This window comes from Hippocampus zosterae, chromosome 15 (assembly GCF_025434085.1).
Source record: "Hippocampus zosterae strain Florida chromosome 15, ASM2543408v3, whole genome shotgun sequence".
NCBI classification, from domain to species: Eukaryota; Metazoa; Chordata; class Actinopteri; order Syngnathiformes; family Syngnathidae; genus Hippocampus; species Hippocampus zosterae.
The window spans coordinates 8301396-8329378 of NC_067465.1; the positions used below are offsets into that span (position 1 = coordinate 8301396).

The following is a 27983-nucleotide window of genomic DNA, read 5'->3' on the forward strand; positions in this document are numbered from 1 at the left end:
CATCGTTTGACAACCTGACAATGAATAAGGCCTGCAGAAAGCTGAAGTTGCAATTGCTGTACTCCAAAGTGATTACATTGCAGGGAAACGTGCATATTTTGTCATTAGCGTTTGTCTCCTGTGACGCCAGTCCTGGAACTTTTCTGGCAAATCTTATTTGCAGAGAAAGTGAAAATCAGGAATGGGGCAAAAACGTTTTCAGGGCGGCTTGTAAAGCCTTGATACGACCCTCCAGGACCACACAGACTGTATGCTCGACCGGGCTGCATCTTCTTTTACACTTTAGCGGTTCCCATTTGTGTTCGTCAGCAGCAAAATTTAAGAGTTTTCTTTGGAGTGTAGCTCTGAACGGGACTGAGTCATAAGGCTGCTCTGTTCTTCGCTCTTTGAACGCTGTCTTAATGAAACACGTGTGTGTGCGTGTGTGCATGTGTATGTGTGTGTGTGCATGCGTGTGTGTGTGTGTGTGTGTAAAAGGTACAACATAGCAGTGTGGCAGAACTGCTCTGGTGGTCCACTATGTGTGTGCGTGTGTGTGTGTGTTTGTTAGAGTGGGCTGCAAGAGGTGGTCTATTTCTGAGGATTTTTTTTTTTTAAGTGCAAGGCTTCTACATGCACACTCAAACATACCTTACCTTCCAGTTGCAGTTGAAGTCGGACCAGTGGCTCAATTAGCTACTGGCGTCACATCACAGAGATTTCACACTTCGCCCGAGTTGACATGCCAGCTAAATGGTTGCTTAGTGACTTTGAAGTCTTCCCGCAATTTGCGCGCCCTCGAGAAGAAAACGAATTGTTCCATTTGTTCTCAAGTTACAGTAAAGCTTGACAGTTTTTCTTCGGATTGAAAATCTGGCCTCTCATTGTTTCATCTTTCTCACTGCCAGTTCACACAAAAGGCTGAGTTTCTTCATTCCCCCATTCCTCGGTCCTCCCAGTCAGCAGTGTGATTAAGAATGCGGTTTTCTTTTCTCTTTTTTTGGGGGGGGTTAGCAAGCACTTTGGGCAGAATGAATTGTTGACCAGAAAAGCAATGAAAGCGTCATTAACTCGTCATAAGCAGGTAGGGTCCCTCATGAGGAAGGAGTGACATTCTTTTTTTCTTCTTCTTCTTCTTTTGTCATTCCTTCCTTACTTCATTGTCACCTTCACATTATTTGGGTGAAAACAACTCAGTCAGTCAATGACCTTGATGTATACCTTTGACATGAGACATCATTTGAAATTGCGTCATTGTGAAAATTTTTTGCTGGTATCAAACAAAAAAGTCTGCTAACTTTGCAGAAACGTAATCAAAAAAACTAACAAAAAAAAACCCAGGTCATTCGTTATTCTCAATAAACTCGCACGACAAGACTGACTCCTTCACTCATCCTGCCTGGATGAAAGGATTTTGGTGCCCTGTTCGCCTCTCGCCACCTCGCCTTTGTGAGAAAGCGCAGAGCGTTTCGTGGCGATGACTTTGCTGTGTGAATCAGCCAGGGGTGTCAAATTCATTTTTGTCGCGGGCCGCATTATGGTCACGGTCAGGGCCATTATGATTGTGAAACTGTATAAAGGTTTAATCGCCGCCTCATATTTTACATATACAATGAATGGATAACTAGTTTTGGAAAACGGAGTACCCGGAGAAAACCCACGCCGGGGAGAACATGCAAACTCCACACAGGGAAGCCGGAGCTGGAATCGAACCCGGTACCTCTGCACTGCGAGGTCGACGCGCGAAACACACGGCCACCGGGCCGCCTTAGTGAAAACAGAAAACGAATATTCAAACATTCATTGAGTGACAGCATGCGTCCCAAGTACTGACGCAGACTCCAGAACCTGGCAATGGAATTTTCACAGCGCACCGCATTTTCGGGAAAACAGGTTTGCGGTGCCCGCCCGGAACAGAGCGTCAACACTGGAGAATGTGCAGCTTTCCGTTTGCATTCTAGAATGCGAGCGTACAAATTGGTCGGTTGCTCGCCTTGTCCAACTTGACGGCCTACTGTCACCGATTGCATTGTTAACCATGAATGAAGTACATGCGTGTCACGCTTTTAAAAGGCCCTTCTTTTGTTTCTGCAAGTACTTCTTATCTCCTGCAAAATTCTCTTTTCACTTTGTCATGCCCTGAAACAGTTTTTCCACGTGCATTTCTCGAGAAGGGGAAGCCTTATGAGAAGTTTCCTGTTGCCCGATAAAGATGTTTTTGCCGTAAGCGGAATGTGTCTCAAGAAGAAAAGTGTGTTGCAGAATGTGCTCAAGGGAGTAATGCGTGTATTATTGTGTTGAGAAACCAAACTTGCAGTTAGAGGAAGTCTGCTTGCAGGGAGGGAGGAACGGCGCAACTGGACACGCACACGCAGCTCCCACATGCCATGGAAGACGGGTCCGGGCTTGTTCCCATCATCTCTGTAAATCATTTGCAGGAAGCGGAATCACAAGTTCGACCTGTTGCAGCCCCCGCACACACACACACACACACACACACACACACACACACACACACACATATCCACCATTCAGTTGCACGTTTCAATGCTGGAGTCTTGACCTTGCATTCGGGTTCGATGTGGGAAGAAAAATTCCCTGGATGATTTCATTCATTTCATTTGTGAACTTCAGAAGTCAAATAATTGAATGCATATCGGATATAATTGTCGTGCATGTGTCTGCAATGAAGTTGTCTTGTGAGCATAATGTGGCGCCGAGCCAGAGAAAAGAAATGTCACTTCTGGGAACAATGAAGCAAGAGGAAGTGTGGAAGATGAAATGACGTTCATAAACCCGACAGTGTTGTTTCTTTCCACGGTCCCTTTGCTGATTTACAGCCTTGAGCTGCTGTTCATGACAACTAGCATGCTGACGTTGTTCTGTGTGTGTGGGGGGGGGGGGGGGTGGGGGGGGCTTCTGCTCCTTCATTCAGTTTTTCCATCAGAAAGCTACAAGTGTTGCTGTGAGTAGTCGAGTGGTACCATGATACCGGAAACTTTAATAAATGTTGTGCACAAATGTGGTTAAATTGAAATATGTTTTTAAATGGCTGTTACAAATAAGAGATCCTAACCTTGAGAAAGAATCGCAACCGTCTCCAATAATGATTTTTTTTTTTTTTGTCGATTGCTCAGTATGGTTCAATAAAAAAATAAATAAATGTGCACTGCGCGCTACAATAGTGGCTGCGGTTGCGTTATACATCCACTAGATGGAGCAACGTTGAGGGGAATACGATACAATACAATACAGCTTTATTTGTAGAGAGCTTTCACAACCGCTGCAGCTGTAACGAAGCTCTTTCCAGAACAGTTAAAATACTATGTCCAAGAAATCCTGAGTATTGATCCATATATAAGGCCCATCGGATTATAAGGCGCGCTGTCGGCTTTTGATAAAATTGAATGATTTTTGGTGCGCCTTATAATGCGGAAAATACGGTACTATAAGCGAAGCTTTGATCATCTATCTATGCTAGTGATGTTTCCTGACAGTGTTGGAGTACTTTTTAGGAAATGTTATGTTAGCCAGTGTGCTGTGATATTTTTCCGATGGAAAATATGCGGCTCACCTCCATAAGCGTTTGGAAACATTGGCGCTATGTCCCATACTCAAAGCGTGTGCCTGCTTTTGTTTCTTCCTAGCGCGGATTGCCCAGGATGTCTTCGAAGGCTCACAGTTCTAACAACATCGCCCATGCCAGGCGGACTGTGCAGCAGCTGAGGATAGAGGCCAACATCGAGAGGATAAAGGTACATTCACTTCCAAAAACTTTCCTGCGGTATATCGACACTTTCTTAATGTATGTAAATTTACAATTTATGTACCGTATTTTCCGGATTATAAATCTCAGGCGGGGAGGGGGTTCCGTAGTTTGCCCGGGACTTACACTCTGGAGCAACTTATGTGTGAAATTATTGACACATTATCATATCGTTTCACGTGTTATTTTTCACATTAAACCGCAAGAGGGCGCTCTAGGCCTCTGTTGATAAGTCGGCGATGAGTCTGACGTAAGCGACGTAGAAGTGGAAGTACGGCATTTTCTAGCTGCGGTGTTGACGGAATTGTTTAAAAGTGACACAGAGGAGGAAGATTTCGTCGGATTTAGTGATTTGGAGTGACAGCGATGATTTGGTAAACTTGTTAGCATGTTCTTTGCGCTATCGTTATCTGAACAACTCTTAATATGTTACATGGACATGCCAGGCACGTTCTCAGTTCGTTGTTTACGCGTCATGTAACGTTAGCATATCGTACAATTGTTGCTCTCTATTTTATTTTTATTTTAAATTGCCTTTCAAGATGGCATGTTTGTTCTTGGTGTTGGATTTTATTCAATAAATCCCCCCCAAAATGCGATTTATAATCCGGAAAATACGGTACCGGGAAGAAGAAAGCGTTTTGAATCCCACTCGGATGTGCCATGTGGCAAACAGGTCCTCTGCTCTCACTTGTGCAAGCGTTTGAATTTCTTTCTCCGCCCGCAGGTATCCAAGGCCTCCGCGGACCTTATGAATTACTGCAATGATCACTCCAAAACCGATCCTCTCCTCATGGGCATCCCCGCCTCAGACAATCCCTTTAAGGACAAAAAGCCCTGCACTATATTGTAGGAGTTGATACCACTCGTGCCTTGATGGGAGTCGTTTTTGGCTTATTAATGTCGCTGTTTCTGTTCTGTTTGTCGGGAGGAGCGAGGGGTGGATCGTGATCGTATTATTACCACGGGCTCATCTCTTTTTGTGTTAACAAATTACTGACGCAACCCTGCTTTTGTGTTCTGGCTTGTTTCGTTTCATTTTTTTTTCTTTTGGACAGAACAAAGAAAGTGTTTCTGCGGCTCCAACACTCAAGTCTTTAATCGCTGTGCCACTCTTGGGTCTGTTATGATGACCACTAGCAAGCCTTTGGCTGCAACGAATTAACATGGCAACAGGCACGTCCTGGAGTCACCGGCGGTCCTCGGCTTTGTGATTTCTCGTAATGGGCAGCGACTGTTAGCATCTCTCTGCGGGTTCATGTGGGCCTTTTTATTTATTTTTTGTTCAACTTCACTTACAAAATTTCCACCGGCAACCTTTAATGTTTAATGTTCGGATAGTTGAAGATTCAGGGTTTTTTTTCAAGGTGAGCTTGAGCTCATAATCCGGTTTGACTTAGCTGGGTTGTCGTTTCCAATGTTCGGTGCTATGGTGACAGCTGTATCCAACAAATAAAGCCCAAGACATGACATCATAACCTGTCTATGAATTTGAAAAAGCTAAACGTCGTAATTCACGATCGAAATGTGTTCCTGCGGATAATTCTTTCCACGGTGTTGCCTTCATTTAGCCGTTTTCCCCTCCCTAAAATCGCTTCACTGAAGTATATTTTTTAAATTAATTTACTTCAGGAAATTGTCACTTTAACCATTTTACATACTATATATTTTGTTTATGACCTACAGTGGTGCCTTGTGATACAAACAAGTGCCTTGACTTATAACTTTTTATCCACATGAGCCATCACTTGTTTTTTTTTTTTTTTGCCCTGAGGTAAGAGCAAAAATTTGAGATCCAAGCGCGCTTCACCCCCTTTTTTGTGCTCACGTTTTCCGTTTTTGCGGGTTATATGGAGAGCAATTTTTTTCTGCAGGTCATTATGGCTGCCTGCAGTTTTTCATGTGGAAAAGAAAAAAAAGACAAGAGCGGTCACGGGACGAATTCAACTCGAATCTCAAGGCACCACTGTACTTGGGTGATTATTCGAGGTGCAACGATTCATCAATAAAACTGCAACCAATTCATTCTCAAATTGATCATTCATTTTGATCATCGATGAATAGGTTCCATTCCTTTCTTCATTCAAAATTGTCCAAATTTTCAGAGTTCCCGCTTCTCGATAGTAAATCTCCTCCGTTTCGGTTATCCTCCATGAGAGTGGCCCGATTATCAAATCGAAATAAAACAACCATTGACATTTTTTGTGTCTTTCCGACCTGTTACGGACCAAACCAGTGCCTGACTTACGTAAGTTATGTTGATTTAAAATATATTCACGTTTTTGAATAAAAGGATGGAAAATATAGATTTTAAAAAAATTCTCCGATGAATCTTTTATTGAAATAATCATTAGTTGCACCCCTAAAAATCATAATTGAAACAATTTTTAAAAATGCCACGATTGTATTACTAAAACGAACACTTTTACATGTGTTACATTCACAATTTTAGTATTTTTCCTTTATTTTTTTTAGACCTAATCTACAAAAAAACTGGCCGTAAGCAAAAAAGGTTTGTCGTAAACTTTGGTACCCAAGTGGTAGGGTACCAAAAATAGCAAAACTGTCTGCTGGACTGCACTAATGGTGGAAACATGCTCATCTGTCCAGAATCTGGTGGTCCATTGAACCAAAAAAAAAAAAAAAAGTTCGACAAAACTTGTCACACTTAATCGCCTTACTTATGCTTGCCTTGTAGAACACTTACTGGGAGAACTGTGGTTGAATTTGCAGGATGGGAATCATTTTTGATAATAGCGTAAAAGTGTACGGTGCCATCTTTGTGTCTGTGCGTGGTGCAAAGCCTCTCATATCCCATTGGTTTCGCATGGTGCTTCTCTTTTCCGTAGTTATTGTTATCTAACTGATTGTTTCGGGGGGGTGGTTTGGTCTCTTAACAGTTGCTTCCCCTTGTTTGCAATAATTCCCATCAACCTCTTAAGAAATGTTTAGCTTGCCACTGCCATGTCATTTCTGTCAGTGAAGCAACTTTACTGTACAACTGTTCCATTAGCGTGTCAAAATCTGTATTTTGAGGAACGTCTTTATTATTCATAAAGCAACGTTTGTATGAAGATGAACGAAGTGAAGCAAAGTGTTCCTATTCCTGTTCCAATATCTCAATTAAAAAAAAAAGTGTTGTCAGAGGATCGCTGCTTGAAAGAGTCTGTTTTGTCTGTTTGTGCTTGTGTGATTTTGTTTACTAATTTCAAATGCGGATAAGAGGAACAGAGGGTGCAAAAGTCTACACACCCATGTTCAAGTATCAATTTTTTTTTGTCATGTAAAAAAAAAAAAAAGAAACCAAGATTAATCCATTTTTTTAATCCAGTTCTTATTACAAAGAAAATTCCCTATCATGTTAAGTGGTCTGACGAGAGAAAGGTTGAACGTTTTTGTCCTCAACTCCACAGTGAAGTATGGTGGGATCAATATCCTGCTTTGGGGCACTTTTTTCAGCTGGAACAGGGAGGGAAAGTCTGAACGATTCCAAATGACTGTCAAACCTTTCAAGCTTCTGCTACAAAAGAACAAATGTCAGGAAAAGCCTACTAGAGCATCTAAGGTTTTTATACGGGTTTATCCCAACATGAAAAACGTAAATTACACATATCATCAGGGAGACCGGAAGAGTCACAGAAAGGCATCTAATTGGACATCCTTGAAAAGTTTGCCACTCTGCTCTTTGTTGGAGAGGAGTGAGTTGAAAAAAAACATTTCAGAAGTCTTTGCAAATAGTGGATGTGCTGTATATAAAACTGTATCTAACTAGGGGCTGGAAAAACCTTGAGCCTCCCTCACCGGGCCGTTAAAAACCACACTGAATACATTTAAATGTAGAAACCCTGCTTTTAGCAGTCACAGAGTCATGTTACTATTTCGGGAAAATGCCTGCTTTGTTTTCATTCTCTGTTGGTGGCCTCTTTGGTGTTTCTGACTTTGTTGTGTCCGGACCTGATTTTCTTCTCTTCATTTCCACGTAATGGGAAGACGGCAGGAATGGATACCAACTGTTGCCTGAAATAGCATCACATTTATGACATCAGAAATATCAGGTGGTCCAGTTGTACCTCCTATTATGCATGGATTTCTAAATCTACAAATGCATCTGCACATTTTGAAGAAAACATTTTCAAAGTTCGTTCTGAACAAACTCCTTGATTGAATAGAAGATACATTGTAAAACCTCAGGTTGGAATTATTAATAAACATTAGAATTAAGTAATATACTACTAGTACACTGTTAAAAAAAACTTTTGGGGGCCTGAAACTAAAGATGAGAAAAAAAACTTGAAAGTATAAGATTTATGGTTGGGATAAGGTTGAGATTTATGGCAATACTATCGCAAAACAAGAAAGTTGTTTTTGGCTTTACATTAATTTGTAAAAAAAAATGTGAGAGAAGTTTGTTGCCGTTTTGAGTTCATCCCAAATTTTTTGCAGTGTGCTGCTAACTAATGTCTTTTTGTAAAAAATGTTAATACAATAACCTTAAGGAGAATAAGTGGTAATTTTTTTATGGTGTAATACTAATTAATGTTATACAATAAACCTAGTGATAATATGTGGTTCCGAAAATGGGTGCAGAGTTATTATTATTAATAATAATAATATTAATATTGCTTGAGAATTCCTGAGGCATTTGGGGTAGGCATACCCAGGCTTATTTTTAACTGAGGGGGGAAAAAAAAATCCAAAGTGAGCATGATGATTTTTGATAATTGTACAAACACTTTAGCTCCAGGTCTCGCCTTCGAAATTCTGATTGATCAGCCGTCCCTAATCAAGTGTCCACCGAACGCCTTTGCACGGCTTGCAACATGCAAGAGCACGCATGCGCCCTAATGTGCCACAGTGTGACAATCCAGCGTGGCAGTTACAGTGTCACGGTGTCGGAATGTGCTGATGTGGGGGTTGGGGGGGAGCAGCGCGGTGGATTGATGTGGGTGGGTGGGGGTCAGTGGGGAGGAAAGGAGGGGCGGGGCTGTTGGGTGGGTGCGGAGGGCGCGTTCTGAGTTTGCGGACTGTAGTGGCACTTTGCTCCCTGCGGTGGCCGCAGCCACTTCTGGAAATGTGCAAAACAGACTTGTGATTCAGTGACGCTGCCTTTTTTTTTTTCCTTTGCGACGACTGCAGTTTTAGTTGTGATTCCAAACTGGAAACATTTCATCAGAAATGGACAACTGACACATTCTATTAAGCCATGTTTGAAGTCGAATCCGCGGAGACCGTGGCATTTTTATTCAAGCTTCATTATGATATCCATTATGATGGAATTTTCCACCCTGACCCTTCATCATTACAGTGAAACTTTAAAAAAAGTATTTTTAATTATATTTAATTAGGACTGTCATATGACTGTGACTGATGAATCATGACACTTTACACCGCCTGAAACGTTCCACTATTGGTGGCGGAGGGGTGGACCTAAGTAAATGCAATGGACCAGAACATGTAATGTTGACGCACGAGTAATATTTCCGTCTACATTTTTTAGCAAACCCAAACGGTAAACTCGATGTGAAAAATCCACCCTGAAATGGAATTTGCCTTTCAGTGCTTTGGTGTCAATAACGTTTGTCGTGAGAGTAGTGTGAGATGGATCATGATGAGGGAGTAAACGTTGAAAGACGCTTTGGGTGGAGTGCACCAAATCAGTTTTCTTTTAATATGTGCCATGTTTTCTTTCATGTTGCACTTTTTCTTTTCTTATCAGCTTTTGGACCCTAAACCAACCATTGCAAAGTCGCATATCTTGCACTAAAAGTTACCTTTGACTTTCAAAATTTGAAGAATGTGCTGATTTTGACATGTTCTCTGGCTTATGCAACATATTCCCTGTTCACATTATGCTGCACCATTCAATGGGCACACGTACCACCGCCCACCCCCCCCATCCCGTGTGGAATTCTGCTCTATTTTAGAATCTCCCTGATAAAAAGCTGCACATGAACTCTGACCTACAAATTTTCTAGGATTCACTTTCGCCGGAAGCCTCAAGGGGGACGATCTGTGCTACCCCACCCCGATTTGAAATGAGCCTTGTCCAAGGTGTCACACTATTGAGTCACACGCCACGCAACCTTTCACACAGTGCCAACTGGATTCACAGAGGCCCACAAGGATCGGGGGCGGGGTAATACTTGGAATCCGCGACTGACTATTTGCTGTTTTGGGTTATTTTTAAATCACCACTAGGGAGTTTATTTATACTTTGGCCCCCACCCACCCCCAATTTCCCCAATTATGCTGAACCATGTTGACGTGACAGTCTTGAATGTGTTCTCACATGATATAAAAAGTCTACACACCCCTGTTCAAAATGCCATGTTTTTGTCATGTGTTAAAAAAAAAGGGGGGGGGGCAAGATCAATCATCTATAAACATTTTCCACTTTTACTGTAACTTTCAGCCTGCACAACTCCAACCAACCATTTTCTAATCTGCTTTTTCCTTACAAGGATCGCAAGCGTGATGGCGCCAGCTGACTTCGGGCAGTAGGCGGGGGGACACCCTGAACTGGTTGCCAGCCAATCAGAGGGCACACATAGACAAGCAAGCCATTTGGGGGAACAACAGATGGCTGAAATGACAAAAAGTTAACATCGATAATAATAAAAATTAATAAATAAGAGAATTTATTGTGCACTGAAGAGGTATTGGCCAAATGTTGTTTAGGGACACACCTGTCAGACTCATGTATTAATCTTCATTCCAGCCTTCATCAAAGTTATGGGTGCATACATAATTTGGGGTTTGTTGTGTTTTACACAAGTTATTTTTTATGATTTGTTCATTTGTTGACAGAATGCCGGCACTTCCATTCTCGATGGTGTTTGTCATCATTAGGGTCATAGGTGAGCTGGAGCCCATCCCGGCTGACTGTGGACGAGAGACGCGGGGGACCTGTGGATGAACCTAACATTATGTGTTAGCATTAAACTAGCGGACGAAAAAGTCAGTGTTATGTTGTAGAATTTGAATGATGACAAACTGAAGAAATGTGATCCGACCCATGATTGTTTTTCAACCTTTGACAAAGGGGTTGTTTTGCAACTTTTGAAGTATCACGTGACACCTCAGGGCCGCATTGCGCAACTGCGAGACAACGTAGCTTCTCGTGACGGTGACTCATCACGTTGTGAGGGGGATTGCCCGCCTTGCCCGGTGACATCACCTGCTCATGTCGCAGTTGGAAAAGCACCAGGCAAGCACGGCCAAGGGCAAAAGTCGTTTTGGAATGACACGCTGTTCCTTACACAAGTCGAGATCTGTGCAATGAGCTTCATTCTCATCAGGCTTCGACAACAACATAATGATGTGAGATGGCGGGAGCAGTGTCATAAGTGCTGACCTAATTTGTACATTTACAACCTCATTTCTAGTATTACTTCCTTGAAATTGCATTCCCAACAGTTTACTTTCTTCTTTTTGTAGCCTTTTCTGAGCTGCACAGCTTCCAGGACATGGTTTTGTGCAATCAGATTTCAGCCTCATCGTGTTGCCATGTCAATATAATATGCAGAGGGTCTTCACCATCAGTAGTACTGGCCCATGTAACTTTAATTACACTCCTCACAAAATGTTAGGAATGTTGACTAACATTTCAGGATGAAAACAAAAATGTGCTACTATATCTGTATTTGTTCCTAACGCATTTGTGTGTGAGGTTGGCTTTAGGGGTAGCGCTCTAATGTGGTTTAGATCCTACTTGGTAGGCAGGACATTTTGTGTTAGCCTTGGTGCCACTCTGCGGCATTGTCATATGGTGTTCCACAGGGCTCCATTTTGGTCCCCCTACTGTTTTCATTGCATTTACTGCCACCAGGTTAAGAAAACATTGCATTTCCTTTCACTGCAATATTCATTTTGGAAGATTTTTTTATTTGTTTTAAAAACCTTGAAATGGTCTCGCTCCACCCTCTCTGGACTCGTCTCCGCATCTGGATCTGCTGGTGACTTGGGTCAGTGGACCAGACGATACTTGAGGTACCAAAGACTCAGAAGGACATTTTTATTCGTTGGCTTTTGATGCAGCGTGAAACGCAGCATTGTTTCAGTGTTTTCTTCAGTTTACTGTTTTATGACTGTTTTAATTCTTTGTTTTCATTCATCTGATTTTTAATTAATGTACAGCACTTTTTAAAGAGCTATGGTTTCATTTCTATTTTTTATTTTTGTCTACTTAACGCTCGTGCTGAAAAAAAATGTGAATCTGAAATCTCCAGTGACTTTTTATTTTTTTCTTCAGTGCATAATTACTTCAGAACGATTTGTAGTCCTACGTTTTACCTTTCCTTGAGTCATTATTGTAACATTATCTCTGCATGATTCTCAAACCGTTGAAGTGATCGCAAGCGAACTGCTCTGTCATAGAAGACATTTTGGCTCTCGTCCGAGTAGACTTTAACGGTTCATGCAACAAGGCTTGGTTAGGACCGCACCAGCCTAAAGTTGGTGTGGCAAACCCAACTATTTATGCTCCAAAACGGAGGCACACCCCAACCATGAATAGTATCATTCTTTTGAAATGCAAAATGACAAGTTGACAGACTTGGAGCATAAACAGTTGGATTTGCCACTCTCTAACTTTGGCTGGTGCAGTCCTAACCAAGTGTTGGTGCATGAGCTGATGAAGCCTCCATGGATGATGACACAAACAGAGCAGTCCCATCGATTTATTGCCCTGGGAATGAAATGAGCTGGATGAATAAAACTATCCAAAAGGATACTCTTACTTTCGGGCAGGGGTTTCAAACTCAGGTCCTGGAGGGCCGCTGCACTGCATGTTTTCCAAGTCTCCCTGTTGCAACACACCTGATTCAAATGATCAGATCATCAGCAAGCTCAGCGGAAGCCTGATATTAAACCTGTTCATTTGAATAAGGCGTTTTTAGCCGAAAAAAAGGACCATGTGTAGTAAGGCGTTTTGAGCCGGAAAAAAAGACCAGGAACTCTATAGTAAGGCGTTTTTAGCCGAAAAAAAAGGCCACGTATAGTAAGGCGTTGTTCGCCCAAAAACACGACCACGTATATAAACGGTCGTATACATGGTCGTTTTTTCGGCTAAAAATGCCTTACTATATACATGGTCGTTTTTTTGGGCTAAAAATGCCTTATTACACATGGTCTTTTTTGTGGGCTAAAAACGCCTTATTATACATGGTCGTTTTTTTCGGCCAAAAACGCCTTACTATATACATGGTCGTTTTTTTGGGCTAAAAACGCCTCATTATACATGGTCTTTTTGGGGCCGTTTTTTTCGGCTAAAAACGCCTTACTATACATGGTCGTTTTTTTCAGCTAAAAACGCCTTACTGTACATGGTCATTTTTTTCCAGCTAAAAACGACTTACTATACATGGTCGTTTTTTTGGGGCTAAAAACGCCTTAATATACATGGTTGTTTTTTGGGGCTAAAAATGCCTTAATATACATGATCGTTTTTTTCGGTCGTTTTATTTCAGCTAAAAATGCCTTACTATACGTGGTCGTTTTTTTTTCACCCGTTTTTTTCGGCTAAAAACGCCTTACTATACATGGTCGTTTTTTCGGCTAAAAATGCCTTACTATACATGGTCGTTTTTTGGGGCTAAAAACGCCTTATTATACATGGTCTTTTTTGTGGGCTAAAAACGCCTTATTATACATGGTCTTTTTTTTGGCCGTTTTTTTCGGCTAAAAATGCCTTACTGTACATGGTCATTTTTTTTCGTCTAAAAACTCCTTACTATACATGGTCGTTTTTTTTCGGCCGAAAACGCCTTACTATATACATGGTCGTTTTTTTGGGCTAAAAACGCCTCATTATACATGGTCTTTTTTGTGGGCTAAAAATGCCTTATTATACATGGTCTTTTTTTTGGCCGTTTCTTTCGGCTAAAAACGCCTTACTACACATGGTCGTTTTTTTCAGCTAAAAACGCCTTACTATACATGGTCGTTTTTTTCAGCTAAAAACGCCTTACTGTACATGGTCATTTTTTTTCGTCTAAAAACTCCTTACTATACACGGTCGGGTTCTTTTGGATCAAAACACCTTACTATACAGTACATGGTAATTTTTTTTGGCTCAAAACACCTTACTGCACATGGTCGTTTTTTTTCAGCTCAAAACGGCTTACTATACGTGGCCATTTTTTTTGGCTAAAAACGCCTTATTAACATGGTCCTTTTTTTTTTGTCTAAAAACGCCTTACTATACATGGTTATTTTTTTTTCGGCTAAAAACGCCTTACTGTACATGGTCGTTTTTTTTTTGTCTAAAAACGCCTTACTATACATGGACATTTTTTTTCAGGTACAAACGCCTTACTTTACATGGTCATTTTTTTCGGCCGTTTTTTTTCCGGCTAAAAACGCCTTACTATACATGGTCTTTTTTTCGGCTAAAAACGCCTTACTATATACATGGTCGTTTTATTTTACCTAAAAACGCCTTACTATACATGGTCGTTTATTTTCAGCTAAAAACGCCTTACTATACGTGGTCGTTTTTTTCGGCTAAAAATGCCTTAATATACATGGTCGTTTTTTGGGCTAAAAACGCCTTAATATACATGATCATTTTTCTCAGCTAAAAACGCCTTGACATGCTCGTTTTTTGGGGCTAAAAATGCCTTACTATTCATGATCATTTTTTTCCGTCTAAAAACTCCTTACTATACATGGTCGTTTTTTTTCAGCTAAAAACGCCTTACTATACATGGACGTTTTTTTGGCTAAAAATGCCTTACTATACACGGTTGTTTTTTGGGGCTGAAAATGCCTTACTATACATGGTCGTTTTTTTCGGCTAAAAATGCCTTAATATACATGGTCGTTTTTTGGGCTAAAAACGCCTTACTATACATGGTTGTTTATTTTCAGCTAAAAACGCCTTACTATACATGGTCGTTTTTTTCAGCTAAAAACGCCTTACTGTACATGGTCATTTTTTTTCGTCTAAAAACTCCTTACTATACATGGTCGGGTTCTTTTGGATCAAAACACCTTACTATACAGTACATGGTAATTTTTTTTGGCTCAAAACACCTTACTGCACATGGTCGTTTTTTTTCAGCTCAAAACGGCTTACTATACGTGGCCGTTTATTTTTGGCTAAAAACGCCTTATTAACATGGTCCTTTTTTTTGTCTAAAAACGCCTTACTATACATGGTCATTTTTTTTTCGGCTAAAAACGCCTTACTGTACATGGTCGTTTTTTTTTTGTCTAAAAACGCCTTACTATACATGGACATTTTTTTTCAGGTACAAACGCCTTACTTTACATGGTCATTTTTTCGGCTAAAAACGCCTTACTATATACATGGTCGTTTTATTTCACCTAAAAACGCCTTACTATACATGGTCGTTTATTTTCAGCTAAAAACGCCTTACTATACGTGGTCGTTTTTTTCGGCTAAAAATGCCTTAATATACATGGTCGTTTTTTGGGCTAAAAACGCCTTAATATACATGATCATTTTTCTCAGCTAAAAACGCCTTGACATGCTCGTTTTTTTGGGGCTAAAAATGCCTTACTATTCATGGACATTTTTTTTCAGGTACAAACGCCTTACTTTACATGGTCATTTTTTTCGGACGTTTTTTTTCCGTCTAAAAACTCCTTACTATACATGGTCGTTTTTTTTCAGCTAAAAACGCCTTACTATACATGGACGTTTTTTTGGCTAAAAATGCCTTACTATACACGGTTGTTTTTTGGGGCTGAAAATGCCTTACTATACATGGTCGTTTTTTTCGGCTAAAAATGCCTTAATATACATGGTCGTTTTTTGGGCTAAAAACGCCTTAATATACATGATCATTTTTCTCAGCTAAAAACGCCTTGACATGCTCGTTTTTTGGGGCTAAAAATGCCTTACTATTCATGATCATTTTTTTCCGTCTAAAAACTCCTTACTATACGTGGTCGTTTTTTTTCAGCTAAAAACGACTTACTATACATGGACGTTTTTTTGGCTAAAAATGCCTTACTATACATGGTCGTTTTTTTTCAACTAAAAATGCCTTAATATACGTGGTCGTTTTTTTTTCACCAGTTTTTTCGGCTAAAAACGCCTTACTATACACGGTTGTTTTTTGGGGCTGAAAATGCCTTACTATACATGGTCGTTTTTTTCGGCTAAAAATGCCTTAATATACATGGTCGTTTTTTGGGCTAAAAACGCCTTACTATACATGGTTGTTTATTTTCAGCTAAAAACGCCTTACTATACGTGGTCGTTTTTTTCGCCCTTTTTTTCGGCTAAAAACGCCTTACTATACATGGTCGTTTTTTGGGGCTAAAAATGCCTTACTATACATGGTCGTTTATTTTCAACTAAAAATGCCTTAATATACGTGGTCGTTTTTTTTTTCACCCGTTTTTTTCGGCTAAAAACGCCTTACTATACATGGTTGTTTTTTGGGGCTAAAAATGCCTTACTATACATGGGCGTTTTTTTCGGCTAAAAATGCCTTAATATACATGGTCGTTTTTTGGGGCTAAAAACGTCTTAATATACCTGATCGTTTTTTTCAGCTAAAAACGCCTTACTATACATGGTCGTTTTTGGGGGCTAAAAACGCCTTACTATACATGGTTGTTTATTTTCAGCTAAAAACGCCTTACTATACGTGGTCGTTTTTTTCGGCCAAAAATGCCTTACTGTACATGGTCGTTTTTTTGGGGCTAAAAACGCCTTGATATACATGATAGTTTTTTTCAGCTAAAAACGCCTTACTATACATGGTCGTTTTTTGGGGCTAAAAATGCCTTAATATACCTGATCGTTTTTTTCGGTCGTTTTTTTCAGCTAAAAACGCCTTACTGTACATGGTCATTTTTTTTCCAGCTAAAAACGACTTACTATACATGGTCGTTTTTTTCGGCTAAAAACGCCTTACTGTACATGGTCGTTTTTTGGGGCTAAAAATGCCTTAATATACCTGATCGTTTTTTTTCGGTCGTTTTTTTCAGCTAAAAACGCCTTACTATACATGGTCGTTTTTTCCGGTTAAAACCTCCTTACTATACAAAGACGTTTTTTTCGGCTAAAAACGCCTTACTTTACATGGTCGTTTTTTTCCGGCTAAAAACGACTTACTGTACATGGTTGTTTTTTGGGGCTAAAAATGCCTTAATACACATGATCGTTTTTTTCGGCTAAAAACGCCTTACTATACATGGTTGTTTTTTGGGCTAAAAACACCTTGCTATACATGATCGTTTTTTTTCGTCTGAAAACTTCTTACTATACATGGTCGTTTTTTTTTCGGCTAAAAATGCCTTACAATTCATGATCATTTTTTTCCGTCTTAAAACTCCTTACTATCCATGGTCGTTTTTTTCAGCTAAAAACGCCTTACTATACAACATAGTCGTTTTATTTCAGCTAAAAACGCCTTACTATACGTGGTCGTTTTTTTCGGCTAAAAACGCCTTATTAACATGGTCCTTTTTTTTTGTCTAAAAACGCCTTACCATGGTCGTTTTTTTTTCGGCTAAAAACGCCTTACTGTACATGGTCGTTTTTTTTTTTTGTCTAAAAACGCTTTACTATACATGGACATTTTTTTCTGCTCAAAACGCCTTACTTTACATGGTCGTTTTTTTCGGCCGTTTTTTTTCCGGCTAAAAACGCCTTACTACACATGGTCTTTTTTTTCGGCTAAAAACGCCTTACTATATACATGGTCGTTTTATTTCACCTAAAAACGGCTTACTATACATGGTCGTTTTATTTCACCTAAAAACGGCTTACTATACATGGTCGTTTATTTTCAACTAAAAATGCCTTAATATACGTGGTCGTTTTTTTTTTCACCCGTTTTTTTCGGCTAAAAACGCCTTACTATACATGGTTGTTTTTTGGGGCTAAAAATGCCTTACTATACATGGGCGTTTTTTTCGGCTAAAAATGCCTTAATATACATGGTCGTTTTTTGGGGCTAAAAACGTCTTAATATACCTGATCGTTTTTTTTCAGCTAAAAACGCCTTACTATACATGGTCGTTTTTGGGGGCTAAAAACGCCTTACTATACATGGTTGTTTATTTTCAGCTAAAAACGCCTTACTATACGTGGTCGTTTTTTTCGGCCAAAAATGCCTTACTGTACATGGTCGTTTTTTGGGGGCTAAAAACGCCTTGATATACATGATAGTTTTTTTCAGCTAAAAACGCCTTACTATACATGGTCGTTTTTTGGGGCTAAAAATGCCTTAATATACCTGATCGTTTTTTTCGGTCGTTTTTTTCAGCTAAAAACGCCTTACTGTACATGGTCATTTTTTTTCCAGCTAAAAACGACTTACTATACATGGTCGTTTTTTTCGGCTAAAAACGCCTTACTGTACATGGTCGTTTTTTGGGGCTAAAAATGCCTTAATATACCTGATCGTTTTTTTTCGGTCGTTTTTTTCAGCTAAAAACGCCTTACTATACATGGTCGTTTTTTCCGGCTAAAACCTCCTTACTATACAAAGACGTTTTTTTCGGCTAAAAACGCCTTACTTTACATGGTCGTTTTTTTCCGGCTAAAAACGACTTTCTGTACATGGTTGTTTTTTGGGGCTAAAAATGCCTTAATACACATGATCGTTTTTTTCGTCTAAAAACTCCTTACCATACATGGTCTTTTCTTTTCGGCTAAAAACGCCTTACTATACATGGTCTTTTCTTTTCGGCTAAAACCTCCTTACTATACAAAGACGTTTTTTTCGGCTAAAAACGCCTTACTTTACATGGTCGTTTTTTTCCGGCTAAAAACGACTTAATGTACATGGTTGTTTTTTGGGGCTAAAAATGCCTTAATACACATGATCGTTTTTTTCGGCTAAAAACGCCTTACTATACATGGTTGTTTTTTGGGCTAAAAACACCTTGCTATACATGATCGTTTTTTTTCGTCTGAAAACTTCTTACTATACTTGGTCGTTTTTTTTTCGGCTAAAAATGCCTTACAATTCATGATCATTTTTTTCCGTCTTAAAACTCCTTACTATACATGGTCGTTTTTTTCAGCTAAAAACGCCTTACTATACAACATAGTCGTTTTATTTCAGCTAAAAACGCCTTACTATACGCGGTCGTTTTTTTCGGCTAAAAACGCCTTATTAACATGGTCCTTTTTTTTGTCTAAAAACGCCTTACCATGGTCGTTTTTTTTTCGGCTAAAAACGCCTTACTGTACATGGTCGTTTTTTTTTTTGTCTAAAAACGCTTTACTATACATGGACATTTTTTTCTGCTAAAAACGCCTTACTTTACATGGTCGTTTTTTTCGGGCGTTTTTTTTCCGGCTAAAAACGCCTTACTATACATGGTCGTTTTTTTCGGCTAAAAACGCCTTACTGTACATGGTCGTTTTTTGGGGCTAAAAATGCCTTAATAGACCTGATCGTTTTTTTTCGGTCGTTTTTTTCAGCTAAAAACGCCTTACTATACATGGTCGTTTTTTCCGGCTAAAACCTCCTTACTATACAAAGACGTTTTTTTCGGCTAAAAACGCCTTACTTTACATGGTCGTTTTTTTCCGGCTAAAAACGACTTACTGTACATGGTTGTTTTTTGGGGCTAAAAATGCCTTAATACACATGATGGTTTTTTTCGTCTAAAAACTCCTTACCATACATGGTCTTTTCTTTTCGGCTAAAAACGCCTTACTATACATGGTCTTTTCTTTTCGGCTAAAACCTCCTTACTATACAAAGACGTTTTTTTCGGCTAAAAACGCCTTACTTTACATGGTCGTTTTTTTCCGGCTAAAAACGACTTACTGTACATGGTTGTTTTTGGGGGCTAAAAATGCCTTAATACACATGATCGTTTTTTTCGGCTAAAAACGCCTTACTATACATGGTTGTTTTTTGGGCTAAAAACACCTTGCTATACATGATCGTTTTTTTTCGTCTGAAAACTTCTTACTATACATGGTCGTTTTTTTTTCGGCTAAAAATGCCTTACAATTCATGATCATTTTTTTCCGTCTTAAAACTCCTTACTATACATGGTCGTTTTTTTCAGCTAAAAACGCCTTACTATACAACATAGTCGTTTTATTTCAACTAAAAACGCCTTACTATACGTGGCCGTTTTTTTCGGCTAAAAACGCCTTATTAACATGGTCCTTTTATTTGTCTAAAAACGCCTTACCATGGTCGTTTTTTTTTCGGCTAAAAACGCCTTACTGTACATGGTCGTTTTTTTTTTTTTTTGTCTAAAAACGCTTTACTATACATGGACATTTTTTTCTGCTAAAAACGCCTTACTTTACATGGTCGTTTTTTTCGGCCGTTTTTTTTCCGGCTAAAAACGCCTTACTATACATGGTCTTTTTTTTTGGCTAAAAACGCCTTACTATATACATGGTCGTTTTATTTCACCTAAAAACGGCTTACTATACATGGTCGTTTTATTTCACCTAAAAACGGCTTACTATACATGGTCGTTTTTTTTCGGCTAAAAACGCCTTACTGTACATGGTCGTTTTTTGGGGCTAAAAACGCCTTAATATACATGATCATTTTTCTCAGCTAAAAACGCCTTGACATGCTCGTTTTTTGGGGCTAAAAATGCCTTACTATTCATGATCATTTTTTTCCGTCTAAAAACTCCTTACTATACATGGTCGTTTTTTTTCAGCTAAAAACGCCTTACTATACATGGACGTTTTTTGGGCTAAAAACGCCTTACTATACATGGTCGGGTTTTTTTGGCTCAAAACACCTTACTATACAGTACATGGTCATTTTTTGGCTCAAAACGCCTTACTGTACATGGTCGTTTTTTTTTTTGTCTAAAAACGCCTGACTATACATGGTTGTTTTTTTCAGCTCAAAACGCCTTACTATATATACATGGTCGTTTTTTACGGATGATCATATTATTAGCAAGCTCTGCGGAAGCCTGACATTGAACCTGTTCATTTGAATCAGGTGTGTTGCATCGGGGAGACTTGGAAAACATGCAGGACAGCACCCTTCCAGGACCTGAGTTTGACACCTATGCTTTAGGGCAACATTTAATTACCGTACTATATTCCCCTCTGGGTACTGTTGATAAATTAACAGGCGTCATCTTGGTCTCACGATGTCAAAAAGTGAAGTGCATGATGACGAGAATTGTTTAACCCTTTCATGCGCCCTGTTACCTGATAACATGATAAGCTGTCCATTGTAGTTACGTCCATTGGTTTGCGCGCAGACTTCACAGTGCAGAGGTACTGGGTTCACTTCCAGCTCCGGCCTTCCAGTGTGGAGTTTGCATGTTCTCCCCAGGCCTGCGTGTGTTTTCTCCGGGTACTCCGGTTGCTTCCCACATTCCAAAAACACACATGGCAAGCTGATTGAACACTCTAAATTGTCCTTTGGTGTGAGTGCCGGTGCAGATGGTTGTACGTCTGTGTGTGCCCCCGGATTTGCTGGCAACCAGTTCTACTGCCCGAAGATGGGCTCCAGCACCCCCCGCGACCCTTGTGAGGGTAAAGTGGATCGGAAAATGGATGGATGGATGAATGTCCCTAACCCTGGAAGGGTTAAATAACAATTCAAATTGAACCAGAAAACGTATTGGTAATTTGTGCAATATGAATTATGCAGCCAAATCTATTTGTTTTGACCCGTTTCAGGGGACGGCCATTTTGCCACTTGCTGTCAACTGAAAATGACATCACAGTGCCTCAGGGCGTAGTGTTGCTGACTGGTGCGATATATATCAGCGGTATTAAGACTAAGTGGCTTCAGTTCTCGCTGAAGGCTCAGGTTCAGATCATGAAAAATGTCAAAGTACTGTATGTCCTTTCGTCAAGGAAGCCAGCCGGGCAAGAATGCAAAGTGAACGCTCCCAACGAATCAAGAGAGAATTGTCGAAAAGGGAGAGAGAGTTTGGATGAATGAGCACGGTGGTGCTGAGCCACGCAGAAGCCGAGCAGAGAGAGTACGGAGGATTATTGTTCTCTTTAGCTCAGAGATGGCAGCGAGGCCAACGTGACCCCCGTGATCCGCACGTGACGCTCCCTTTACAACCGCATGCTAAAGGTCGCAACGCTCATTTTCCACAAATGAGAGGAGAAACACAGTTGTGGCTCAGAACAAAAACTTTTTTTTTTATTGACATCAATACGTACGTGTCCAGTCAGATTCTGACAAAGTAAAAAAAAAAAAAAAGAAAAACAACATAAATATACTTAAATAAAATGGAAAATAACTTAAAATTGTAACACAACAATTGTACTTGGCATAGGAATTATTAAATACACACTTCGTTTAGATGTCTAAATAGCCCTTCCCTTTTTAAATTATAGTAACATCAATATTAACAGTTGAATGAAATATTCAATCAAATAGCAAAAGGTCCAGTGCTTTAAGTGCTTTGTTTGAACAGAGATGCCGAGAGGCTTTCGGCTCAGAGTTCCGGCTGGCGCTCCACCTTTCCTGAAAACGCGTCACACGGCCTGTGAAGCAACACCGGCCGCGGCGCATGATGTAATCCTCCCGCCTGCGCCACGTCCGGCTTTTTGACGCCAACAAACGCAAACGGGCCGGGGGCTCCATTAACGTCATCCGTGACGACACGAGGGCCGCTTGCGACGACGGACAGACACAACTCCAAAACAAGTGGAAATCCCCGTCCCACTTTTTTTTTTTTGCCTTTTTGAAATTCATCCCAACTACACAACAGGGTCCGTCTTTTTTTTTTTCCTTTTCTTTTTTTTGGTTTTGTTTTGATCCAACCCGAGTAGTGCTTTGGAACTCGATCTGCAGCTGGTAAAACATCCAACTGCGGTGCAGATTTGGAACGTTCTCTGTCAAGTGTTTTCTTCTTTTGTTTTCATCGCTCGGGTAGGTTGATGATGGGCACCCACTGATCCATGCAGCGGCTCTCCCTGCAGAAGAGGTTCACTTTGCTCAACGCTGGGTCCTTCCAGGAGGAGGACTCGGGGCTCTGGAAAAGAAAGGAGAAGTTTAGTCATATATCGCTGCACCTAAATGGACAAGTGGCCTCTGTGTGTTGGAGTGAGTGTGCGCGTGTGAGCATGAGGTAGTCCCCCTTCTACCGACATTCCTCACAAGTCACAGGCGGGAGGAGTCATGTGTATGTTTACCAAAAAAATGCACACGGGACTTAGTTTCAGTCACGTGAAGCAGCCTTCGTGTATGCTGCCAGTCAGAAGTCTGCATTTCTCGTTCGACTGCAGGAGAAAAGTGTAGCCCGACTACAATGCGACTTAAGTTGCAGAGGTACCAAAATACTCCGACTCTGTACTGAAGGCGATCACGAGTCTGAATCGATCAGATACATCGACTTAATTTTTTTTTAACCCTTTCATGCACCCTGTAATCCACCAGTTTCAAACTTAAGGTCCGGGGGCCAGATCTGGCCCACCACATCATTTGATGTGGCCCGCGAAAGCAAATCAAACACGTCCATGATAATTGCTCAAATCTGTACCAAAATGTCAACTTCTCATATGTAATAAATAAGCGAGACATCGGAAGCATTTTCTTGTTACCAAACGGCTCATTACACTAACTCCGAGAGAAAGGTCACTCCAACGTGGCCCGCGACAAAAATGAGTTTGACACCCCTGCTGTAAGCTGATGACATGATAAGCTGTCCTCTGTAGTAACCGCTGTCCCTGAAAGGGTTAAACATTTGTTCAATACACTAGTTCGATTCATTATGTGAAACGTGAAAATCGGCCTAAATGATGAGTGGTTTTCAAAGTAAAAGCAGAAGTCTGCAAAAGTCTTATTTTCAACTCCAAAGATAATCATCTGCTGTCATGGCTGCTGCGTACAAACGAAATCTTTTTTTTTTCTTGACTTGGATGGTGTTCGTACTTAGATGAAAAAGAACTGGACACGCAATCCAAACGATCCATAGCTTTGCTTAAGTGAATTGACGAACACAGGAATACGAAATTAGCACATAATAACTGGAAAAATTAATGTCCACCTGTCGCCTAATAACACAATTTGGACTTTCTATCAGTGTGAATTCAAAATAACGCTGTGCTTGCTACAAATTTGGATTTGTCGGAGTCCATTTTTAGTCAGCTCATGCAAGGTTGAATTTAGTCAAGTGGACTTCTTGTTTGTTGAATTGATTTGTTCTTTTCCATTGTTTTCTGAAAACCTCCAACACTGCCTCAAGCAATTGAGCTATTAAGCTAACAATTTGCTTTTGATGCCCCCACAGATTTTACAGAAATTTTTCCAATGCCGACTTCTCATAATTGAAGATGGAGGACGGGGAGGAATAACTTGCTTCTCCGAATCTGTTGTTACTGCTGCCCTGTTCACATTCATCCATGTTGTGCACAACCAGTTGGAATTAAAACTTAAAACGGCCTTATTTGGCCTTGAGGAGGCTCCATAACATTCCTTTTCCTCTAAGTGAATGGAATATTAGCCAGGGATCTTCCACCCGAATGACTGTTGAACTTTTGAATCCCAAGAGCGCTAAAGCAATCATGATTGGGGGAGGGGGGGCGGCTTCCTCCAAACCAACACTCAGGCTTGAGCTGCCCAATCTCGCATGAGGCACTAATGTGAGAAAAAACGTCTTCTACAAAAAATATATACAGAACTGTCCGGTTACGATCAATTTAATACCCTGAGACTGAAATAACCTGAATGAATGAGAATATTCCGAGGTACAGCAAGTTACGCAAGAGAAACGCATAACCATGTCAAAGAAAAATGGACTTCAGTGCAGGAACAGGCGCACCACAGCGCGTACGCTACTTACAGTGACAAGCACACAGTGCAGGTCCACAGGCTCGCCCCCACTTTGCTTTCCTCCTCCTCCTCCTCCTCCTCCACCCGCCGCCAGGATTTGAGCCAGGCGCCGGGTGTTGTTCACTCTCAGGATGTTGATGTCATTCTCGCAGCAGAAAGCCTGGATGAGCGTGAAGTGGATCTGCAGGGCCACGTCTTTCACATCTTCGTCATCAGCCGCCAAGATGCACAAGACCACATTGTCGGGGTCCCTGGGGAGGAAAAGATGCCACAATAGAGCATTGTTGATTACAAAGGGGGACCCCGGGCGTACAATATAGTCGAGTTAAAAACCAATCTAATCAAAACGATATGCATGAAACGTTGAATTGGACTTTGTAAAGCTGTACTTACACATTGAGGGACTTTGCTGCCTCGTAGACGCCCACAGTTATGCAGCCCTGCGGTAAGGCTCTGGTCAGGACATCTTCTAACGCTTTCGCCACCGAATCCATTCTGCAGCGCCGTGCCCAAGAGAGGGGGGAAGAAAAAAAAATTAACTCATGACCAAAAATGCACATGGAAGTTGCACTTCACGGCCGATGCAAAGTGGGGCGCTTTCAAAAAAAATCATCTTTTTTATGTCTTTGAACGTCTTTTGGGCAACGACTGCAAACGCAAGAGGCAGATGCGAACACTTTTTCAACGTGGATTTATGCACAGCCGGTTGCTCACTTTCAAGCCGTTTGCAGCGTCGTTTGAGGTAATAAAGTACAGTGGGGGCTGATAGATCACTTTGATATCGTTTTTTTTTTCTTTTTTGTTGCAGCTTCGTTTACATATTCGTCGCGTCTGCACACGCAACACGCCGGCCGGACGACAACGATCCATGCACCACCGCAAAATTATATATATATAGATTAAAACGCGCCAAGGAAACAGCGGTGCAAATTCCTACCTTTCTTGAGAATTATCCCCACTTATTTCCTCAAATGTCATGTTGTACATCCAATCCTAAATCCAATTTTAAGCGAACTTCTGGTTGTTTCTCCTGTCGTCTATAACGCGAATGTCGAGAGTCCTTTGCTTCGAGTGCAAATGAAGCGTCCAATCTAGCAACTTCACATAAGAGCAACCGAGGACAATGGTAGGCATTGGTGTGGATTTGCATAGCTGACATGATTGGCTCTATGCTAATTCCTCGGACGACGCTCCAGTGAGATTGCACGGAAGGCGGGCCGCTCTCAAACTGGACTCCTGGTTCAACTGCAGCGGTTGACCAAAGAGATTGCTGCTCGAAGAACAACGGCGATGGGAAGTTAACGAAATGCAAATATTGTACTTGAGGAACTTTTACGGGTGTCTTCTGTCTTGGTGTGAAGTGCTCGTATTGATTTTTGGAATAACTTTCTTTTCTTTTTTTAACTTTTACATGACAGTGGATCCAGTGATGCTCATGATGAATATGCAGAGGGGGAAAAAAAAGTTACTTTTTCTTACCACCCCCGCCCCCAAAAAGGGGGGGGGGGGCACTGTAAAAAAGGGAATAAGCAGTATCCCACGGCCCACTCCACCCAAAAAAGAAAAAAAAAACGAATCGTGCGTTTGCTGGTTTGACGCTACCTACAGGCCGCTGGTGGAACAGCAGGCGGCCACCATCGAGTCAATTTCACCATGAGACGCCTTTTTAAACTTTTCCCCCCAAAATCTTGTCCTTTTCCATTGAACTAAATGTCCAATCTACAAGTGTAGATGCTATGCAATTAAAAATGTATATTAGCCCAGCTCTCTCACATAAACTCCAAGCAGACAATGTATATTGAGCGACAAGGACATTTGGTACTTTGGCTAATGTTAGCATTATGTGGATCATCGTTTTGCTCTTTCAAACATTTACTTCCCATTTCCGTTTTTGTATCAATTGATATTTCACTGTGCAATGATTATTTGTTGTATTTTATGGATAATTTTGTTATTATTATGATTTCTGGTTTATATTCCACGGTATTTATGTACAGCACTTTGTTGTGAATGTTTCTTTTTTTTTAAGCTAAGCTAAGAGTTGCGTACATTTCAAAACAATATCTGGACTTTCTACTATAAGGGTGCCAAACTAATTTTTGTCTCGTGCCTTAACATACTACTTTTATAATAGTGGCATTTCCTGAAGTAACTTTTTTAAAAAATTGTACTTGTAAGAGGATTTGGGATGCTGCGGAAGAGGAATTGGGATGCTGCTTTTACTTCATTACGTTGAGCTGCCATCCGCTTGCTGCATGTAGTTTTTGCTTCATAGAATAATCTCTGCGTGGGAAACTTGTTCCACTGTTTCAAAAGTGGGAACATAGAGAGTTCATTTAAGACCATTTCTTATAGCTAAATTCGCCATCATTTATGAATTTTATTAAATGTATTTTTTTTGTTTGAGACATTGATGGGCAGTACATGAAGTTGCAAATTGACTTTAGATATGTTTTGGGGATTTGACGTTTGCGCTGATTAAAAAACAAAAACTGTACCCATTACTTCATGCAGTACTTGAATATTTTTTTCACTGAAAACTTAATCAAGTAATTATTTAGTTTACATTTATTATATATATATATTTTTTGCTATTCCAAGTGGTTAACATAACCGCCACTGGTAGTGGGATCGAATTCAGGCTCTGGCCAAATTTGCAAGTTCTTGCTTTCCTCCGACATTCCAAAAAAAGGTGCATTGAGGACTTTAAATTGTCTTGTAGTTTAATTCACTCGTATAAACGCTGGACAAGTGGCTAGCATGTGTGGCTCACAGTTCTGAGGTTCAGCTTTCAAATCTGAGCTCCAGGCTTCCTGTGTGGCAGGTTGCATGTTTTGAGTGTTCTACAGGTACTTCTCTTTTTTCCCCCAGTCCATAAAAAAACATGCATGGAAGACTTCAAATTGTCCTTTAAATGAAATATGAATGTGAGTGCAATACTGTAGTTGTTTGTATGTACGTGCCGTGCAATTGGCTAGCGACCAGTCGAGGGTCTATGATACTTGTGTCTTGTGGCAGCCTACAAACCTCCATTTTCTGGCCTTCAAAGATTCTCTGCCTAATCCGAGAAATACATACAGTACACGAAAAATGTTTTTTTTTAAAGTTATGTCTAGCTAATGTAGCATTTTGTTGTTTGTCTGGTCACAACGTTAGCAGTGTTAGTTCATGAATTTATTTGGGAGTGAGTACTTTTGACACCTATCCATGAACAAAAGAATTTAATCATGTGAATATAGACTCCTTCCATTTTTTAAACGTGGCCACGACTTGTGTGGTGAACATTTTATTTCAACCCCAACCCTTCCTTCTTCCCAACCATCTCAGAGCAACGCTTTCCAACTTTCCAATACTGCACATCACAACATTTTAACACATGTAAGTTTAGGAATCTATGAAAAACTCAGTTTTACTCACTTGCTCGAGTGAAAGACACCGATGGAAAAGACAGGAGGTAATGCGCAGCCAGCTTGCTGCCAACGACGTGAGGCGTTATTCAGAATCCC

The 27983-nt window shown here is 40.5% G+C and overlaps 3 protein-coding genes across 6 annotated transcripts in view; 1 reads left to right on the forward strand and 2 right to left on the reverse strand.

Moving 5' to 3' along the window:
• The window catches only part of LOC127616893 (guanine nucleotide-binding protein G(I)/G(S)/G(O) subunit gamma-12-like), a 28450-nt gene extending 21543 nt beyond the window's left edge, over positions 1-6907 (forward strand). For all 3 annotated transcript variants that reach the window (XM_052088707.1, XM_052088706.1, XM_052088708.1), the window contains 2 exons: positions 3627-3734; positions 4473-6907. In XM_052088707.1, coding sequence (XP_051944667.1) covers positions 3642-3734; positions 4473-4598 — 219 coding nt within the window. In that variant the 5' untranslated portion in view covers positions 3627-3641 and the 3' untranslated portion in view covers positions 4599-6907. The remainder of the gene's footprint in view (positions 1-3626; positions 3735-4472) is intronic.
• Positions 6908-21812: 14905 nt separating this feature from the next.
• On the reverse strand, positions 21813-27980 carry LOC127616890 (growth arrest and DNA damage-inducible protein GADD45 alpha-like). 2 transcript variants are annotated; one of them, XM_052088703.1, is made up of 4 exons: positions 27895-27980; positions 24871-24972; positions 24488-24728; positions 21813-22678 (listed from the first exon to the last, which is right to left on the reverse strand). In XM_052088703.1, exons 2-4 carry the CDS (start codon positions 24969-24971, stop codon positions 22565-22567), a joined length of 456 nt encoding a protein of 151 aa, XP_051944663.1. In that variant the 5' UTR covers position 24972; positions 27895-27980; the 3' UTR covers positions 21813-22564. The 2 variants fall into 2 exon arrangements, with proteins under 2 accessions (XP_051944663.1, XP_051944664.1); XM_052088704.1 differs by lacking the exon at positions 27895-27980 and adding an exon at positions 25415-25585.
• Positions 23187-27983, reverse strand: part of pif1 (PIF1 5'-to-3' DNA helicase homolog (S. cerevisiae)) — an 89380-nt gene continuing 84583 nt past the window's right edge. Inside the window, exon 14 of the transcript XR_007967230.1 lies at positions 23187-23196. The gene's annotated coding sequence lies outside the window, so the exon portion shown is untranslated. The remainder of the gene's footprint in view (positions 23197-27983) is intronic.

Bases quoted from the DNA above. Each gene is read 5' to 3' on its own strand.
- LOC127616890 (XM_052088704.1), bottom strand. From the start codon at position 25,464: ATGTACAACATGACATTTGAGGAAATAAGTGGGGATAATTCTCAAGAA. The intron at 24,973-25,414 runs GTAGGAATTTGC...ACGGCGCTGCAG, and splicing joins GGGGATAATTCTCAAGAAAG to AATGGATTCGGTGGCGAAAG. The intron at 24,729-24,870 runs GTAAGTACAGCT...TTTCCTCCCCAG, and splicing joins GCAGCAAAGTCCCTCAATGT to GGACCCCGACAATGTGGTCT.